Raw genomic sequence first — 21,149 nt, forward strand, 5'->3', positions numbered from 1 at the left:
GGAGGGCATAGCCCACCATTAAAAGCTGCAATACCTTTGTCAGCACACAGACCCCACCTGTCAGCAGAAGTGGAGAAACTCCTTTTTTTTTTATTGAGCACTTACTACATGCAAGGCCATTCTGCATGCTTTCATAAAGATTATCTCATCATCATTCCTATTTTATCAATGAGAGGTATGAATAATTTACCTGACTCCCAACTAGTAAGGACAAAGCTGTAGTCTAAAGTTAACAATATGGGACTGGGACTGTGGCTCAGCAGTAGAGCACTCGCCTAGCATAACCAGACCCGGGTTCAATCCTCAGCACCACATAAAAATAAAGGCATTGTGTTGTGTCCATCTACACCTAAAAAATAAACATTAAAAAAAATAAAGTGTAACAATATGTTTCAATTTTTCAATTAATTTATTGAATGTCTGCCATATTCAGGGCAGGCAATGTGCTGGGCACCTATTTTCTTGAGATAATCACAACCTAGTGAAGAATATAAACAACAGCCGAAACAATGGATGAAAACCGACCCACACTAAAATGCAGAAATGTGAAATCTCATAACTCTGGAGCAGGAGATCCTAGTAGCTTGGTTCTATAAGGGCTTGGGGGGAAAAGGGCCAAAAGTTATGCAGAAGGATCAAGAAACAGAAAGGTTCTGACCATGGTCCTGCTGGATATCCTTTAAGGACCTGATTTACACCACAGACTGACAATGTGCTGACTATAATAAGCCCTTCGTTCCTAGGATCACTTGCCCACAGATCTCCCTGGAAAGGTCTTATAGCTATCAGGGAAATTTAGGGTAGATTGTCCGCCGCGCGAACAGCACGCTAGCTTCATACTAGAGGTTGGAAGCATATTAGTTAACTAGTGAGATCAAAATAAACACACAAACTCAATTTACCTTTTTCTTTGACCAGGTCTGAGATGGCCCTTCCTCTGGCTCCTGCCTCAAGCCACCCGGTGGGGCAGCGAGGCTTACTCAGGACTAGCAGGAGAGAGAGAGAGCATGCCAGGGAGTGGCCTTTTATTGGGGAACAAGAAATTCAGGGAAAAATTCCATCCAATGAAGGTCGAGGGGGACAGCATTCCAAGGTCAGGGTCAGTGACTGGTCTCAGGGTCAATGGTCAGTCACATCCCCACACGGATGAGCTCTGGCACCTAGAGAGGGTGGGGATTAGTTCCCACACAGTTTAGCCAGAACGCCTCACACCCAATCAGGGAGGTGCCCAATCACGTGCGAGAATGGCTTCCCACAAGATTGTGATTCAGAGATATCACCTTTCTTTTTCCAGAAATACTTTATGAGGGATATTTCCTTACATAGGCAGGTTTGCACTTTGCTCTTCAGCTTTTATATTCGATATTTTAAAAAACACTTTACACATAAACATATAAATAAAATAATTTAATATTTGCTTATTAAAAACTAGGATAGTAGAAACTGCTATAAAGAAAACTTTCCACAGGACAGAGTATGGACAACACCAATAATGGTAAAAAGTTTTCAATGAAACTGAAAAATTTTATCCCAATATGGACCCCAGAAACTCAATAGCAGAATTTCTTCTGCTGAAACCCTTAAATGAGCTAGCTTCTAGAAACGTGATTCACAGAAAATTTATTTCCAGCAGTGACTTTATTTACTGGGCAAGTTATGGAATTCTTAATTATTCTCAAATGAACCTTTTTTTCCCCCTACAATATAACAATACTCAATTTCTAGACATCAAAATTCTCATTAAGCGAATGTAAGATAAATATTTTTCAGAGTATTTCCCCAGATTCTTGGTAGAATTTTTTAGCTTACAGCTGTAGAAAGTTTTTCACTGTAGTTTTGGGATATTGTTTTATTTTTAAAATTAATTTCAATGTTCCTTTGCTAGTGAGAAATAGTTTTAATAAAAGCATGTTTGATCCTTTAAGGAGACAAAGTAAAGGTTAAGTTCTTAAGGAACAATATTAACCTAGTACTTGCTGGTAGACACAATTCTTCTGCTACAATCAACAGTTGTTCATAGGAGGAACAAACTTTTGCAAATTTAGAGGGAGCTACTAGGACTAAATACTTTTACTTAGGCAAATTGTCATTCTACTTCTAGTTTGCACTAACCTAAATAACCTAATCAATAGGATTTACAGTTGTTCAACGCTGCTGCCCCTCAACTATTTTTTTTTTTTTTTTTTGGTACCAGGGATTGAACCCAAGGACACTTAACCACTGAGCGACACCTCCAGCCTTTTGTTTTTAGACAAGGTCTCAGCTAAATTGCTGAGGCTGGCTTCGAACCTGTAATCCTCCTGACTCAGCCTTCTGAGCCAATGGAATTACAGGAGTGCAGCACCATGCCTAGCTTCAATTTTTCTTAATAATTTGAAATCATCTTGGAAAAAGAACCAACATTTTATAAAAGCTGCTCTCCAGGACTCCTCCAAACCCTGAGCAGCTCTCTAGATTCTTCTATACTCTATTCCTCACCTCCAGTGTTCAGCCAGCCTAGCTGGCTCTCAGTTCCTCAAACGTTACTCTCGATCGTAGGTCTTTACGCAGCCATTCTGTCATTTCACTTGCCCATTTTATCCTTTAGATTTTGGCTTGAGTATCCCCTCCCCAGAGAAAACTTCCCTGGCCATAACTCCATGACGTCCTGTACTTCCTTTAGTATAACAGTCATCACACCAGGAATCAATGTCATCTTCACTCTGAACTGGAAGCTCCAGAGGGCAGGGACTATGTCTTCCTTATTCACAGCTCTATTTACAGTATCAAGTACAGCACATGCAACCACTTGTTAAAAACTGGACTTAAGTTTTCATCAGTAGATTTTAAGCAAAAGATTTGCAACTTCAATTAATTGGCGCAGGAAATTCAAGCGTTCTGAGGTAAATGCCTGCCTTTTAACCTTTCTTCCCTCCTCCGTGAATGGGTGTTGTTACCCATTCTTCTCCTTTCGACACAAGTTAACAACTGGTTTCCTTTAAGATTGGGGAAAATGTCAGACTCGTTACATGATTCTTTTAATAATATTAAGAGTTTATTCTCTTCAATAACATTGCTTGTAAATTATGTATCATAATTACATCCATTCAACACATATTTATTATAAACTTCCTATGAATCAGATACAATACTAATTGCATAATATATGAAGTTACTGGCATCTGTTTGCTTGCAAATTAGGGCATATACCTCTTTACTTTCCCTACTATTTAAAAATATATGATAGATACTTTCTCTCAATGATTAAAGAACACACTAGCAATAGTATTTGCTTTGAAGGTAATTATAGAAGGAAAATCTGAGAAACCAGAACAGACTAAGTGCACTTAGAGAGACAGGTGTAACTACATTCTTAACAACAAAGAATTCAAATAATTTGTCAGCTTCTTACACTGCTTGCAGTCTCCTTACCTTAGAGCTTACGCTATCCCAAATGGCTAGACCAAAGTAGTCTTCCTCCAAAAGATTGAGGTGTTCACATACTCTTTTAAGCAAATCTTGTCCCTTAGCATGTTTCTGCAATAAACAACATATTTTAGTTGAGGTTTCTTTTTCTTTTTTTTTGCAGGGGGGCTACCAGGAATTGAACTCAGGGGCACTCGACCACTGAGCCACATCCCCAGCCCTATTTTGTATTTTATTTAGGGACAGGGTCTCACTGCTTAGTGCCTCACTTTTGCTGAGGCTGGCTTTGGATTCACAATCCTCCTGTCTTAGCCTCCGGAGCAGCTGGGAGGCTTGCCCGGCTGAGGTTTCCTCTTAACCTTGTACTTAACACCAAATGAAATAAACTGTTACTTTTTACTTTCCTATTTTACCTTTGGTTATTAAATTTCAGGTGGCCACACAGTCTCATAGAACAGTATGATTTAAATTACTGTCTTTCAATTCATCAGCTTACATAGGCAACATAAGAATAGTACTTTGGACACAGTTTCAATGCAAAGCTACCTTTCCTCTACCTTCCACCCCCCATCTCCATCATAAACATACATTCTTTATTTGGGGAGCAATAATTCCTGAAACATACCGTGGGCCAGTGCCAGTCCCTGCAACCAGCTGAATCAACTGTCAGGCTGTGGAAATCCTTAGACCATCATTTTCAGAACAAATGTCCCAAGAGAAATATAACATAAAATTCTAGATAGCCTACAGACACTACCTGTTGGAACAGCTCTTTCGGTAGTGCTACAAATCATTTTAATATTTATTTACCTACAACGTCAAACAACTCCCAAGTACTTGGTACTTATGCTCCCATTTATAGGAAGGAAAGGCCCTAACTTAGAGGCTGTGATTTAGAGGTAAAATGTCCTAATTCCTTTATTCACTAGCTTAAAAACTAAGCAGCTTCAACTAACCTGAGCCATTGCAACTAATACTAGCCTTCTTATCTATAAAATTATAAGAATATTCATACCTGTCCTACCTATTCACAGAAATTGTTGAAAAAAATTGGACATGCTAATGCCTTCTGAGAAATATATAAAAATATTTCTAAAAATTAAAATCAGTGTTGGGGATGGAATCCAGGGCTTTGTGAATGTTGTTGGGCAACTGCTCTATCACTGAGCTACACTGCCAGCCCTAGGAATCTTTTTAGGCCACATAGATGACACATTCTCCACTTAATGAGTTATTTCAAATGACTATTAGTAATTCATACAAATGTTCATTCACCTCATTCTTAACCCATTTCTATCTCATCATTCTTTTCTTTTTCCTCCTGCTTTCACTACAAATGACAGAAGATGAGTTGAATATTCTTCATATATAGGTCCCTAATTCCCTTATTCTTAATTTTAAAATCCAGTTCTAAAAATTAAAAGTGTTTTTGGGAGCGAAGGGGGCACTAAAGTTCATTTGGAGGAAATTCTGACTGAAGCTATAAAGAAGCTACTTATGGTCTTCATTTATCCATCTTAGGATGAATCTTCATACATTTCACTATAGAAATATATTTAAGCCCTGCAGACACAGCTACAGACCCTATTGGGTTATTGCAAAATTTGTGAAATATGCAGAATACATACTTATCACCTTTCTAAATTTCAATCTATTCTGAATTCTGAAACACATCTGTTCCCAAGGGTTATAAGTACAAGGACCTATATCCAGATCTTGGACTGAATAAGAATGAATTAATGTGGAATAGTTTTCCTATCTCTACGCTAGCTAGTGGCAAGAAGCAGAAAAAGTAAACTCTGGGTCTCTCCTAGGTTTCCCGGTGCAGTAGCTATCTTCAAAGGCAAAAGTACATTTTTCTTGATTTCCTTTTCAAAACTTGGAGAGAGAATACCTATTACTAAATATAACATATTAGAGTTTGTATTTGGATATATTTGCTTTTGCACAAAATTCAATTTAGAAATAATCTGTTGTATACATAAGATATAAGAAAATGTGAACAGCATGTTTTATTCATAAAAGCTATTAGTAACAATCACAATAATTGCTCATAGTTCAAGCATATCATAATTGGCAATTACTGCTCTAGTTTTAAAAGTTAGTTAATAGATGCTGTATTTTAACTTGTCCTGAAGGAGCAAAAGAGAAACTGAATAACTCTGACATTTTAATTCAATAATGATTCAATTAATTATTCTTTCATAAAATATTAGGAATTTTAAGAAATGGTTTATTTGATCTACATTTTTATATGCTATCTTATGGCACTAAAGACATACATTAGATAAAGATTAAGATTTAGGTCTGGGAACAGAAATGTTACAAACAGAATTTTTTTGACAAACATAGGGAGACCTGGATCTAATATCAGAAATTGAGGCTATCTTGGGAAATCTAGTCATCAAAAAGAACTCTATAATAACAAATACATCTGTTTTAAAACCAAAAAATAGAGCACATTTTATTGCAAAAGTAACACATGCTTAAGTAACAAGATAGAGAAAGAAATTGGAGAAATAAGATTCACTCATAATCTTCTCACACCCTCATCTCCAGATAATCACTATTAACATTTCAATTCACAGAAATAGTCATCAGACCCAGCCACATCGATGTTTATAAGCAGGTCAATTCACAGTAGCTAAGCTGTGGAACCAACCCTTCAACAGATGAATGGATAAAGAAAACATAGTATATAAACACAATGGAATATTACTCAGCCATAAAGAAGAATATTATGGTATTTGCTGGTAAATGGATGGAACTGGAGACTATCATGCTAAGTGAAATAAGCCAATCCCAAAAAACCAAAGGTTGTCTCTGATATGCGGATGCTAACACTCAATGGGGAGTGGGGCAAAGAATAGAAGTTCATCAGATTAGATAAAGAGGAATGAAGGGAAGGGAGGGGAGATAGGAATAAGAAAGACAGTGGAATGAATCAGACATAACTTTCCTGTGTTCATATGTGAATACACAACCAGGGTAATTCCACATCATACACAACCACATGAATGGGACATTATACTCCATGTATGAATAATATGTCAAAATGTATTCTACCTTCATGTATAACTAAAAAGAACAAATTTTATAAACAAGGAAAGAAATAGTCCTTAGAGTGGTCCTTGTCTCAGGCAAAGGCACCATTTATTCCAATGACATGAAACAATTTGTAAGAGTTCTGGCTACTGGACTTAAATTAAAAGGCACTCACCTCCAAGACACATTCATAAACTGTGTCATCCAACAAAGAAACCTTGCAGTGCATGTTTCTGTGTCGTCTGACTGATTTCTGGGAAGCTTTTAATTCTCTTTCTGTTTTTGACTCAGGATCTTCTTTTACTTTTGTTTTGGAGCACTCTTCAATTCCTTCTCCTTCCTTAGTTTCAAAATCTAGATCTTCTGTGTGTTCTTCCTGAGCTGGCTGCATGTCCATGGCATCATGAGGTAAGTAATAAAGACATTTTACAAAGTGTGTTGAATGAATATACTTTTACCTGCAATAATCCTACCAATAAAAATACTAAGTGAAAAATAAAAATTATTAAAGCAAATATGTGGACATTAAATGATTATTTTTATAAAATATATTATGATCCCCCAAAAGATCTACAGACTTCACTATTCTCAAAATTTCTCAGATAGAATTCCATCAAATTAATAAATGATGGTTTCAGGTAAATTGTAAGACATCAATCCCTTGCTCTCAGTGTTATATATTCTTTCTGACTATGACATTATATGATATTGTTAAAATCTGTCAAAACTTCATCATCTTGCTAGGCACATGCCTGTAATTAGGAGGTTAAGGCAGGGGGAATCACAAGTTCAAGGTCAGCCTCAGCAACTTAGTGAGACCCTCAGCAACTTATCAAGACCCTGTCTCAAAGTAAAAAACTACAAAGGGCTAGGGATGTGGCTTAGTGGCAAAGCACACCTGAGTTCAGTCCTCAGTACAAAGACAAAAAACTTTATCCTTTCTGTCCCATGCTCCTAAATTTTAACAAAATATGAAAAATTATGCTGTATATGTGTAATAAGAATTGTAATACATTCTGCTGTCATTTTTTAAAAATCAATTTAAAAAATTAAAACAGGGGCTGGGGTTGTGGCTCAATGGTAGAGTGCTCACCTCGCACGTGAGAGACCCTGGGTTCGATCCTCGGCACCACATAAAAATAAATAAACAAAATAAAGATATTGTGCCCATGTATAACTAAAAAAAATTTAAAAATTAAAACAAAAAAAAAATTATATAAAATATGACTTGCCACATATTCTCAATTTTATCAATGGGACCTATTTTAGCACATTGAACAAATATACATAATAGGTTAAAGACTACCTGTTAACTCCTTCCTACCAGGAACAATCATGCTAAATGTAAACAAAATTCAAAGATGGAAAATACATATTGAAATCTGGGTCACCTAGGATAATCATTAAGTCATAACACAGGAGAATCGGATAATATTTTGGCAGCCATATTTTTAATTTCAACATAATACAACTGCTGAAAGATTTTAACTAAACCTCACTAATTCTTTTCTTTCAAAATAATACATGGTTGACATCTAGGAAAAAAGGACTTAATGACTTGGCTCCTGCATTAGATACTGAAGGTGGCCTATGAGGCCCATACCCAACCTTCACAATATCTCATGCAGCCTCAGGGAGGCCTTCTTTAGCCATCATGTCGCCCTATCCCTGCTCTAGTACTTGTCACTTCAGCACCATTTGTTGCCTTCATAACAGTTATCATAAATAAACTCTAATTTTATACTTAAAACTTGTTTCCTCCATTAGCGTACAAAACCCACAAGAGTAGGAACCATCTGTTTTATAATGAAAATAATGACCAATATTTACAGTGAGCCAGTTACTGTCCTAAGATCATTACTTACAGGAATTCATTTAATCCTCATAATAACCCTGTGGGGCAGGTACTATTATTATCTCCACTTGACAGATGAGAAACTGAGGTCACAGAAGTCAAAGTAACTTGACTAGGATAATACAAGTCACACACCAGTTGGCTCCAGAATCCATGATCTTAAACCTCTTCACTATAGTGCAGTTTTTAATTTATCAAGGTACATCCACCCTAAGGCTGACACACATGGTAGGATTTCAATAGGTATTTATGGAATGAATAAATAAATAAACATTAAAAAATATTTTGGTTTCCCCCAAATCCAAGCTATCCTGAATGAAAACTGATACAATCCTATAATGCAAACTCAAACCCTTATTCACACGTTCTGATCCACTAGGTTTTGATTGCAAATACTAGTTCCCAAAGGCCTAAAATAGTTTATTCCTTTAAATAATAACCACTTGAGATTTTATTAACACTACTAACTTATTTTGTTAATTTTTCTCCAAACATACATAAATACCTGCATATAATTTATCTTACTTCTGAATTAAGTCTTGATGAGATTTTAGTTAAATCTAAAATTAACTTTGTCTATCACCTGTTTCATAGATTTAAATACAAATCTAGGGCTGGGGAGTGATAGTGGTCAAATTATATTGTTAAAGTGTGCACATGTATGAATATGTAATAACAAATTGCATCATTATATACAATTTTAATGCACCAATAGAAATGTGAAAAAAAATAAATACAAATCCATGATCTTTCGACAAAATAGACAAGTTCTGATTCAAATGCTAACTAAAACAAGATTTTTCCGTTCATAAAAGGAAGAGGGAGCAATTAAAATTCCTTTGAAAGTACCAGACTTCCTGAAAAGCAATGTAATTTAACTCTTTTGATATTCCAAAAATTAAAGTAGTGACATCATAATATGTGGGGTTTCTTTGTTTTCTGTCTTAAATTTTAAGGTATTTATTTTATAATGCTTATATGGCAATACCTGAGAATACATATAGGGTTTCTTTGCCATTACTGTCCATGTTTAAAAACTGAGTTATAATAGCTAACATTTATTGAGTGCTTATTATATTTCATGTTTTACAGGTTCATTTCTTTTAAACCTCACAAAAGTCCAATGAGGTGGATATCACTGTCCCCACTGTGGGAAGGAGGAAAGTGATAAAATGAAAAGTGTCACTTCTCTATGATTTGAACTCCCTGGTCTGATTCTATTGTGTATATTCAAAGTGATTACACTATACAGTAAATCCTGTTTTCAACTTTGTTTCACTAATAGCAAATGCACAATTACCATCTTATCCTAATTTTCCCTTTAGCATTCTGAATATACAAGTACTATTTCTAGAAATATATATAATCTTTTAAGAAAATTCTAATAAAACTATATATATATATATATATAGTCCAAACTTTAGACTCAGGCCCTATACTAATAAATGCTACACAGTGATAGAAAGAGCTAGAGTTCCTCATCTACGTCTTACATTCTGCAGTAATAGAATCTAGTTGAAGAATAAGGCAGACATGGTTCTAATCTATCTCATACCCTTGGATGGCTTGAATCGATCATACAGTTTTTCTAAAAAGTTCCATAAAAGGACAACATTGGGTGACAACTATTCCATTTCTAAGAATTTCACCAAAATGAACTCAAAACAACCTAACTTCTTTTTCACTTTCTCATTAAAATCCTGAACTTTTCCATATGACAGCAAGATGATATATGGGCTGAACAAACTCACTTGATACTTTTCTTTCATTTCCTTTTCTTTGATTTACAGACTGTATCTTTTTAAAAATCAAGTTTCCAGTGACTACATTAATTTCTTTAGAGTGCTAACTCCAAAGTTTTATCTTGTTAATCCTTAACAACACCAAAGTTAACTGGCTCATAAGAAATTAAACCAAATGTTTTTCAGTGAAATGAAGTGTATAACCTGTCTCCACTACACGCCCTCTCCCCAGGTTGACACCTCCTTACCTGTGTTTCTGCACTGCTTAATGAATGAAGGTCCAAGGAAGGATCTGTTTTGAGCTCAGGTTCAGGTGCAGCAATTGGGGCCTTTAAAATAATTTCTTCATCGAGACTGGTTCCAAATTCTGTCTCTTTCTGACCTCCTTCACCTCTTTCTTTATCTGACTCTCCCTCTTTGACTTCTTCCTCAGAGACCTGAGATTTGGGCCTTTTGAGAAATGAGGAGAGCAGTCGCGAGAGGCCTCTGCTTTCTGACGTCCGATCCTTGTTCTTGTTCAGGTCTTCGTGAGTTGGAGTGTCTCCATTGGATGTCTTCAGCTTCTGCTCACACTGATTGTCCCCTTCAGCTGCTGCTTGAGAAGCCTCTTCCAGTTGAGCTTCCTGCTGTCCTGAGTTTGTGGCTCTCTCGCCCTCTTCCTTTTGTTGTTGGTGCTGAGAATTTTCAGCCTCGACCACTAAACTCTTCTCTGTTGTCATGATGTTGCTATGAAAAAGAAGATGGAAAAGAAGAGCTCTTTATAAACAAAACATGTAAGTGTAGGCAAATACTTAAGCCCTAAAGAATTCATATGTTTAGGTATTTAATCACCAACAAACAGAACTCCAATCCATTAAACATGAAACTTTCCATTGAAGTACAAAAACATTTTACCTATACATCCTGAATAAATTGTTAATGCCTTGAGTCACTAAAGATATGCACATAAAGAAATTAGCTTAAAATAATACCTATTGCATCCATGTAGTGAACAACAGACATTAAGTTAAATGCTCAGAACTGCACATAGCAAATACCATTTTATCCCTCCTAAAAAAGGGATCTTGTTGCATATTGTCCCTTGAGGGTATCAATATGAAGGTACAGAATTTGCAGAAATTAACCTCTGAAAAATTCTCCATACCCCAAGAGATGATTAAGTTTAAAAGTTCCCCAAGTCTTTATTCTTCTTTCTTATATTCTTAGAATGAATACACATCTCCATTGAGGACAGCAAACGTGCCAAATGTGGTGGTAGACCTATAATCCCATTGACCTGGGAGGCTGAGGGCAAGAGGATTGTAAATTTGAAGCCAGCCTCAGCAACTTAGTGAGCCCCTGGGGATGTAGCTCAATGGTAAAGCACGCATGGGTTCACTCCCCATTACAAACAAACCAACCAACAAAAAACAAACCAGCAAACAGAATTCTGATTATTATTAGAGCAGACAATAGTGATGAGAGATACACAGTGAATCACAAGAGATTTCCTCTTTCAGGAGTATCCTATTTTAAGCTCTTGCAAGCCATTTTTATTTCTAATATGATTTTGAAAGTTCAGCATTTTTGAGAGTAGGAAATGAAACTATTAAAACAGAGAAACAAGATAGAGAAGAAAATTTTAGAAAGCAAATATTGATTCACTTGTAGGGAAAGAGAAGAGGCAGGCTGTAGAACTTTCAAACTTGATTTCTAGGCTTTTGAACTCAAAATCCCTATGTTATTAATCAAGCTTTATGATAAGAGCCAAAGAGCACTATCACACCTAGTTTAATAATAATAACCAACACACAGGGAGACTTTTAAAACACTAGGCTATGGACTTGACTATCATTGATCTTATGTGAGTCACTGTTACATCTAAGAGTACTCCCTGCCCATCAACAGCATGTTGTTATACTGCCAATGAAACATTTCCATATGATTTATACCAAGTAATTTTACTTAGATATTGATAATCTGAATTAATGAACTGTATTTAACTCATTCCCTCCTCAAGTCCTTCACATTTGCTGTTGTCTGTACTATGATGCTCTTCTCCTGGCTCTTTGAAGGTTGGTCCCCTTCTCATCCTTACTGCCCCGGCTCAGATGATACCCTTTTTGTGATGTGTCTCCACACACCGTAGCTAAAGTGATGACTCTCACTGCCCCCATTGTATTCTCACAAAAGTATTCTTTTGGAACATACTGAAACAATTTCAGGTAATATAATATATGAAATGATAGAAAACAATGACCAGGAATTCAAACAATTCAATAATCAACAGAAATGCTACAACTCAGTTTACAAAAGAAAAAATAAAAATGAATGCTGAAGGACAGTTTGTATGTGTGTTCTTTCTACACTTGGGTAGCAATGCTATTAGTAAGAATGAGAAGGGGGAGAGAATAAACATAAAAATATAAATTCAACTGATAAATCATATAAATGAAACTATCTTAGTTTAGCTCTAAATTCAACAAAAAGTTGGGTGGGGTGACAACACCTATAATCCCAGCTACTTTGTAAACTGAGGCAAGAGGATCTCAAGTTCAAAGCCAGCCTCTGTGAGAACCTGTCTCAAATTTAAAAAGGGCTAGGGGTGTTGTTCAGTGGCAGTGCAACCCCGGGTTCAACTCCCAGTACGACAATAAATAAAAATATATTGCAAAAAAAAAATTCTATGGACCATTAGCTAAAAGCTCCTGACAAATCAGTTACACATACTATCAAATTCTTCATACTGCAAATGATAGGAGAGGTAACCACAGGAAGACACAAAGAAGTCAAGCAGCAAAAACAGGATAAAGGTTCTACAAACAGGCCCTTCCTGTATAAATGATACTCTTTTCATTCTGGATACAGAATCCAAAAGAAGATATCTATTTACTTGATGTCAGAAAGAAGCCTCCTGATAAGAAAGAAAGAGAGAGAGAGAAAGAGAAAGAAAGATAGATAGATTAGTACAGCACTGAAGACAAGTGATGAGTCCCATTTCATCTCAATCCTAATCCTCCAAACCCCATCTGGTATCAACGATACACTTGTTTTAATAATATGCATCTGCATATTCAAGCAAATCAGAAATGTTAGAACCCCAACACCCAGGAGATTGAAAAGGTCAAATGAGAACTTACTTTCTTTCTTTCTTTTTTTTTTTTTTAATGTCTAACATTAGTACAGTCAATGCTCCATTAAAACTTCTTCAGTGGAAAACTTCATAAAAACACTAGTTTGGCAACATTAAGAAAACTTACCTTGCCATCAACATTTAGGGATGAAATTTAATGACTCGATATTGGTAATAATACTCTTTAAATTAGTTCACAGAGGATCTATTAACAATTACTGGGTGCTAATCAGGTAAAAAAGGATTTACCTTGGCTGTCTGAGAAAGACCAAAAAAGAATACACAATTCTTAAGGAGATGAGAAATAAATACTGAAACACAAGGCAGTACGTTAATCAGATAAAAAATTATGAGAGAAATCAATGAAGTAACACAAAACTATAAATTAAGAACTTTAAACTAGAGTGATTAGCCATGCTGAAATGGTGGCTTTTAAATTAAGCTTTGAAAGATGAGTATAGATGTCAACAGAAAGAGACTTAAAGGGCAGTGGGCAAAAGGAATTCCATGCAGGGCAACTGGCATTAATGACACCACTCTAGCTCCTCAGGAATTAGCAAGAATTTCAGAATGGTTGGAATAAGGTTACAATTAGGAAGTAGTGGGAAGTAAGGTTAGAATAGTTATCACTAACTAAACTAATTGCAATCAGAAGCATGCCTATAATCCCAGCAGCTTGGGAAGCTGAGGCAGGAGGATCACAAGTTCAAAGCCAGCCTCAGCAAAAGTGAGGCACTAAGCAACTCAGTGAGACCCTGTCTCTAAATAAAATACAAAATAGGGTTGGGGATGTGGCTCAGTGGTTAAGTGCCCTTGGGTTAAATCCCCAGTACCAAAAAAAAAAAAAAAAAAAGGTGGGGGGAGAAGGTGAGAGAAGAGGAGAAATGGGAGCTACCATTTATGGAGAACCTACTAAATGCCACACATTATTCTAAATGTTTTACTATGTTATCTTACAACCATTCTGTAAGTAGACATTCTCATTTCCCCCAATAAATAAACAGGCTCTGAGAAGTTAAAACATTTGCCTCAGTTCACACAGCTAAGCAATACTTTAATAAAACTATTAATATATTATAAAGTGGCAATTCCTTTGTAAATTCTCAGGTTGTATCTGTCTCAGAGGCTTCTGCCCCAGAGATGCTTCTGTGTTAAATAAACCCCTATTGTTGAGAAATTATGGACAGCCTCTTCAATTCAGCCAAGATCACTGTGTTCTCATCAATTTCAAGGCCCACAACCATGTGCAGATTTTTCTTTCCAGAGAGTACATGTGAAGATGGAATGGGGAAACAGACACAGGCAAAAATGACAGCTTAGGAAAGGACGTGAATATTATTTTAAATAATTTGGTCTTCATCCTGAAGGTGGTGGAGAGCCACTGGAGGTTTTTGGTTTTTTTTAAAGTTGTACATGGACACACAATATCTTTATTTTGCTGAGCATCGAAACCAGTGCCTAACACATGCGAAGCAAGCGCTCCAACACTGAGCTACAGCCCCGGCCCCACCACTGGCGTTTTTAAATAGGGAAGTGAATAAATAAAGTGGAAGCAGAGAGTAGGATACAAGTTGGATAAATTCAGGTTATCGATAAACACTCACAATGGGAATCCCTGGGAAGCTGAAACAAATCCTGACTGGACAGAGAAGCTTGAAAAGCCTTGCAACCAAGGCTTCCGAATTACTGCAGCCCTTGGTTTCTCTAGCTTGTTCTCATTAGAATGCTTCTCATTAACCCTAGCAGTTTCAGGTCTGACCTTAAAGGCATTTTCATAATACACCTCTTTGGGCCCACTTCAATAAATGGCTTAATGAAAGACATACAGCAATGGAACCAAAATAGAAGAGAGATGGGCATCTCACAACTCTCTCAAGACATTTTCAGAAATACTCTTAATTTTCTGTTTTTCTTATCCTAGTAAATGGCTCAATCATACCATCCAGACCTCAACACTGTCTTTGCCTTCTCCATTTCCCTTCCCAACCAAATCCGTTAGTCCTATAGAGTCTACCTCCAACATATTTAGAGCCGATTTATGTTCCACCTTCTCTGCCACTATCAGGTTTGTGCCAGTCTCCACTTCTCACTTGACTTACAGGTCCTTAATTAAATGACGCGACTTCTTCCTACCTCACCAGCCTCACTTACCTCCATCATTTTAGTCTACACAATGTGAAAACAGTTTACAAGAAAAACATTTTAAGGTCTTGATTGAACATGCCCCAACAGAAATAAAATTCTAAATCAGCTAACAATTTTAGCTGCATTTCTAGAATTATAATGACCACATTTGACACTTCAACATAAATTTTGAGAATGTTACAATGTTCTAGGTGCTATAGTATGCAGGAGGCTATACTAGTAAGAAAGACAAAAGAAGTCTCTGACGTCCTGGACTTCACTTTCCATCTAGAATACAGTGGAATGTAATAATCCCTCTGTTCACAGTATTTATATTGTATTGTAAATCTTACATTCAGTTCTAGGCAGTTTACCCTAAAGAGAACAGACTCCATAAAAGAAGAGATAGAAGATAATGATGGAATTTAAGACTGTATCATAGGGTAAAGATATGGTGATGCTTAGCCTAGTAAAAAAAGAATCCAAAGAAGGAATGTGATTGGTACGCTCACAAATTTCAAGAGCTGCATGTGTTTCCTAAGGGCAAAAAATTACAGAGTTTTCATCTGAATAAAGTAAAAAGAAAAAAATCCTAATAATTAGAGATAACCAATGATTAAATAAATGGTGTACTTGGGAATTGAGTTGATCCCTAGGGAGCGATGGGGGACTAGATCTAGGACTCCCCATATTAAAATCCACAGATATTCAGATCCCTTGTACAAAATGGCATGGTATTTGCATAAAACCTACATGTGTCCTCCTATATAGTTTAAATCTCCTCTAGTTTACTTATAATACTAAACTCAATATAAGTGTCGTAAAAAGCTGTTATGCTGTATTGTTTAGGGAATAATGACAAGAGAAAAAAGTTTGTGCTTGTTCAGTCAGATGCATATTTCTCTAGTATTTCCTATGTGCAGTTGGTGGAATCCACATATATGAAACCAACACATAGAATACATACTATTATATCACCAAAAGTATTCACTCAGGCTGAATGCCCATCTATCATGGATGCCAGAGAAAGATATCTTCTATTAAGTGGGTCTTTACATTAACTGAACTCTAAAATCCTATCCAATGCTAAGATTTACAAATAAGAAGGAAGAAAAATAAATAAATAAAGGGACATTAGAATAGAAATGCAAACAGGTTATTTTCTAAATTACTTTTTTATTACTTTGTGTGTGTTTGTGTGTGCATTATGATTAAAATGTTATGATTAAAGACAGTTGGATATAATCCAGGGTCTTGTACATGCTAAGCAAATGCTCTACCACTGAGCAATATCTATACCCCTTTTTACTTCCACAGTACTTTTTTGAGTTTTTTTTTTTTTTTTTTTTATCTCACTCAGTTGCCCAGGCTGGCTTCAAACTTATATTCCTCCTGTCTCTGACTCCTGAGTACCTGGAATTATAGCCGTATACTACTCTACTATATCTGGTCAAATGGGTTATTTTCTTATGTTATAAATTCAGAGTTGCTATGTGAATTAGAAGAATAAGGAAGTGAAAAAATGAAGGATAAAAAGCCCTTTTACATTTCTAATCAGACAGAATCGAATGACATTCTTTCAGAGAAGAAGAAAAGGTGTTTAAGAATTGAAGATCATGCCAGAAAATAGTTTGTTTCCCAATAACACTAATCCTCCCAAACTCCAGGAAAGTGTCTTTCCTTTATGACATAATTTACATGCATTAATTTGCACTTCTAGAAAAAATAGGATACCACCAATGTGGTTTTCAGAATAAAAATGGTAATTTTCCCTCTACTCTTCTGAAATTATTTGGACTTTAAACTACTCTTCATGAAAACTTGTTTGCCATATTTAGTAAATCAGGAATGTCACCAGCATGAACATGCTGTTTTCAACTACTTGGTTTTAATTTAAGTCATTTCTATGGTGACTAATATCGTTGAATCAACTCATTCAAAGATATTTTTAAATAAACAAACTTACTCATCTTCTTTTTCAAAGATCAATTTTTTTTAACTTTCTGTAGAATTTCAAGCTTACAGTTAGAAAACATCTAGATAGATATATTCTGTCTCTCCCAGAAGAACATACTACCTGATGATTACTGGCATAACTATGGAAGAAGTGAGATAAACTCACTTTCCATACCTTTATTTTTACTCTTTTTAAATGTCAAAGTGTGTTATTTTAGCCATTCTGGAGGCAAAACCTTATGAAATAGATTATATGCTTGTTACATTTTCAAAATCTATAGAACCTAATTAAACCTTTATTGATTTAGTCATCATTCTGAACTTCAATTACTGTATAGTGCTAATGTCCTCAAGGGCCACTGAAGTCCCTTGGGATGGTTAGCTCTGCCAGGATACCTGAGTACTAGGCTTTTCTTTCTTCTTCTTCTTTTTGTTTTTAATCTGACTTTAATAGTTTTCCTGTTTGTCCAGTTGCAAAGTTAACTCACATTTCTTGCCTGCCACCTGTCAGGGTGGCTTGCCAACAAATAGCATTCTACATCTCCTAATATTCTATTAGCTAATCTATCAATAAGTAGGAAACCAAATGACCATGTGTGTCAAAAATAAAACCAAATACTAAAACTATTGCTTCACAACACTGGAATAACTCCAATACATGGATTTTATGAACTGTGTTTTAGTTCTTCAAATGCCACATAAGATTACTTTTGAGGTTCCCATTTTAACTAGCCAAGCTTATTAGATAAATCACCCTCAGATAAATCACATCACTATAATGACCATCCTCTTTCTTTCCAAATAGAGACCAAAAATTTTAAATATTATTTATGTAAAGTATTGCATTCATAATATAAACTCTCTGTAAAACATAATACAAAGCACAGTAATAATTTAGCCTTAAAAAGGAACAGAAAGGGAAGAGAACCATATAGATAATGTTTAATAGCATTCAAAATCTCAAGGTAAGCATCAACAAAGCCTGAAGATTTCTAGCTCCAAAGAAGTTTTAGCTAGGACTACGAAATTTTTCTTACTTTCTTATTTTTATTACCTTTGAGCCAATCAGTCTAAACATATTTTAAAATTTCTCAACTCAGGTTGGGATGTAGCACAGTGGTAGAGCACTCACTGAATGTGTTCAAGTCCCTGGGCTCAATTCCCAGACTTCACAATAAATAAATGATTTTTAAACTCAAGAAATTCTTAAGATTTATTATACTGACAAAATTTTACTTTAAATAGAAAGCTACAGGAAATTAATGTATCAGATATCATCTAATTAGAGTTCATATATGAATCAGAAACTTCCTTTGGACTGTGGCTTGTTTTAGTGGATATTCTGGTGAGTGGAACAGATGTGGTGGTTGTCTCCTGCCATAGTTAAATATGAAAAATATACTGTGGACTATCAGAAAATGTAATATTGGCAGAGGCAAAACTGAGTAATGGAGTATTTCAAATCTTAATTTGCTAAAAGCATCTAATAAAATTATTGACTAGCCTTGATGACAATTTTCTCTCAAAAGGGAAGGATTCTCCTTATTGTGGATTTAATTCTGAGTGATAAAGAACAATGCGTTGGTGATATGAACATATCAGGAACCATGTCAGAAAACAACAATTTCACAAAGTTTTTATGCAGAGAAAAGAGATAACCGACAAACACATAAGCTTATTATTGATAAATTTTAAAAACATTTAAAGCAAAGTAAGATATAATTGGATGACCAAGGATTCTACAACAATATAGAACTTGTTTGGTCATTACAAAAGTAATGACCAAAAGATTAAGGCTAAGTAAAGGCAATTCTAGAAAGAGAAGTTCTACATTTCACTTCGCTGTACAATATACATATCAGGTGGCCGGTTCTTTGCTAAGACTTGAGAATCTGGCAGTGAAATTTTCTCAATACAATCAGAAAATTTTAGAAAAGCATGAGGGAAGCTGGGCACAATGGCCCACATCTGTAATCTCAGTGACTCAGAATGCTGAAGCAGGAGGATCACAAGTTTGAGGCCAGCCTGGGCAACTTAGCAAGACCCTGTCTCAAAATTAAAAATGGCTAGGGATGTAACTCAGTGATACAGTACCCCTGGGTTAAATCCACAGTCCTCCAGAAAAAGAAAAGCATGAGAAAATTATTAAAGATAGTAATGAAGAACAGGGAGATTATAAAGAAATAAATATAAAATTGAAGTGTTAAAAGTAGCATTGCAAAGAAATACCTACAAAAGTAACGACCAAAAGATTAAGGCTAAGTAAAACAATGGAGCTTAAAAAAAAAAAAAACTGATAAAAATGGCAGAGTAGAGGAGGAAAGCAAAGGAGGAAAAAGGAAGGAAGAGGGAGGGAGGGAGGAGAGAGGGGGAAAGGAAGGTTAAATTCAGACTACACCTTGAGAGAAAAACCCGTGTTCTTTCAAACCAGTAATATAAAGAGGACTCTAACAACCAAAGATAGTTCAAACCAGTAGAAGTAAGCTTGAGAGTTAAAATATATTTTCAGTCCCAGAAAAATTATATTACAAAGTTCAGAAGTAACTAGTAAACTGGATTTCAGATTCACTACTATACATGGACTTTTATCAAATTTGCAGCTAATTGTGATTGAATCCTAGTTCAAAATCATTTGAAGCTGGAAAAATGGACCAAAATCAACAAGCTAGAATTTAAAGGAAATGTAGGTTTTCACACTGAGATTGAAAAACAATTATGAAGGAAAAAAGTAGCAGTGAATATCCACCAAAGAATGGATGAATAAATTAACAATAAATTCACAGGATAAAACCCATAGCAGCAAAAATGAGTAAGAACTACACGTACACAGGTACATATACACAACATAGATGACTCTCATGTTTGATGAAAAAAGCACGTCAAAGAATGTAGCCCATGTAATGCTATTTACATAGAATTGAAAGATATACAATATACAATGGATGATATAATGTATCTATTATATTATGTATCAATTATAATGTATCTATTATATATTGTATGTCTTTCAATTCTCCATATATGTACATATATATTGCTTAGAGATACATATGTAGTAAAAGTGTGAATAAATGAATAATCACAAATTTCAAAACAGTTGTGTTCTCTAGCAATAGTAAGAAATGAGATTGGGGGAGGACATGACAAGGCCTCTCAACCATATCAGTAATGCTTTATAAATTGGGTAATGTTTATCTTTTTCTATTTTTTAAATACTTTGTATTTTAAAATACTTTGTATTAAAAAGAATTTAAAAAGCTATTAGCAGCTTTTTAAATTACATGTGGGAAAGACCTAACTTGGTAACATTATTTCCAGAAAAGTTCATATATGCCAAAAATACAATAGGCTTTCTAAAATCATTAACATCTTCATTTCTTTTAATATTTATTTGTTAGTTGTAGTTGGACACAATATCTTTATTTTACTTATTCATTTTTATGTGGTGCTGAGGATCAAACCCAGGGCCTCACACATGCTAGATGACTGCTCTACCACTTAGCTACAACCCCAGCCCTAACATCTTCTTGATAGAAGTGTGGTATCCACATTGTGGGAAATAACGGAGACATTGTTACATTCTGAGCACTGCCTTCTTTTTTTTTTTTTTTTTTTTTTTTTAGGGGTGGGTACCAAGGACCAAACCCAGGGCACTTTATCACTGAGCTGCATCCTCAGCCCTTTTTTTGAGACATGTTCTCATTAAATCTGGCATACAACTTGTCACTTTCCTGCCTCAGCCTCCTGAATCACTGGGATCACAGGTGTGTGCCACCATACCCAGCAGAGCACTGCATCTTAAGCAGGACATGAGCAAAACAATATATCCAATAACAAGAATGATGAGGTATTTAGAGACCATGACTTCAGATCATCCATCAAAAAAGTAAGGACTTCTTTTTCAGAAGGA

At 35.4% G+C, this 21,149-nt stretch overlaps 1 protein-coding gene across 38 annotated transcripts in view; it reads right to left on the reverse strand.

The window, feature by feature from the left end:
- The window catches only part of Epb41 (erythrocyte membrane protein band 4.1), a 171,802-nt gene that overhangs the window by 87,995 nt on the left and 62,658 nt on the right, over window positions 1-21,149 (reverse strand). For all 38 annotated transcript variants that reach the window (XM_058570976.1, XM_058570977.1, XM_058570979.1 and 35 more), the window contains exons 2-4: window positions 10,296-10,773; window positions 6,626-6,835; window positions 3,412-3,516 (exon numbers count right to left, since the gene is read on the reverse strand). In XM_058570976.1, the coding sequence (XP_058426959.1) occupies window positions 3,412-3,516; window positions 6,626-6,835; window positions 10,296-10,766 (786 nt within the window). In that variant the 5' untranslated portion in view covers window positions 10,767-10,773. The remainder of the gene's footprint in view (window positions 1-3,411; window positions 3,517-6,625; window positions 6,836-10,295; window positions 10,774-21,149) is intronic.

This window comes from Marmota monax, unplaced genomic scaffold (assembly GCF_021218885.2).
Source record: "Marmota monax isolate L192 unplaced genomic scaffold, Marmota_monax_Labrador192_F-V1.1 WCK01_AAM20220418_F8-fsc00008, whole genome shotgun sequence".
Lineage (NCBI taxonomy): Eukaryota > Metazoa > Chordata > Mammalia > Rodentia > Sciuridae > Marmota > Marmota monax.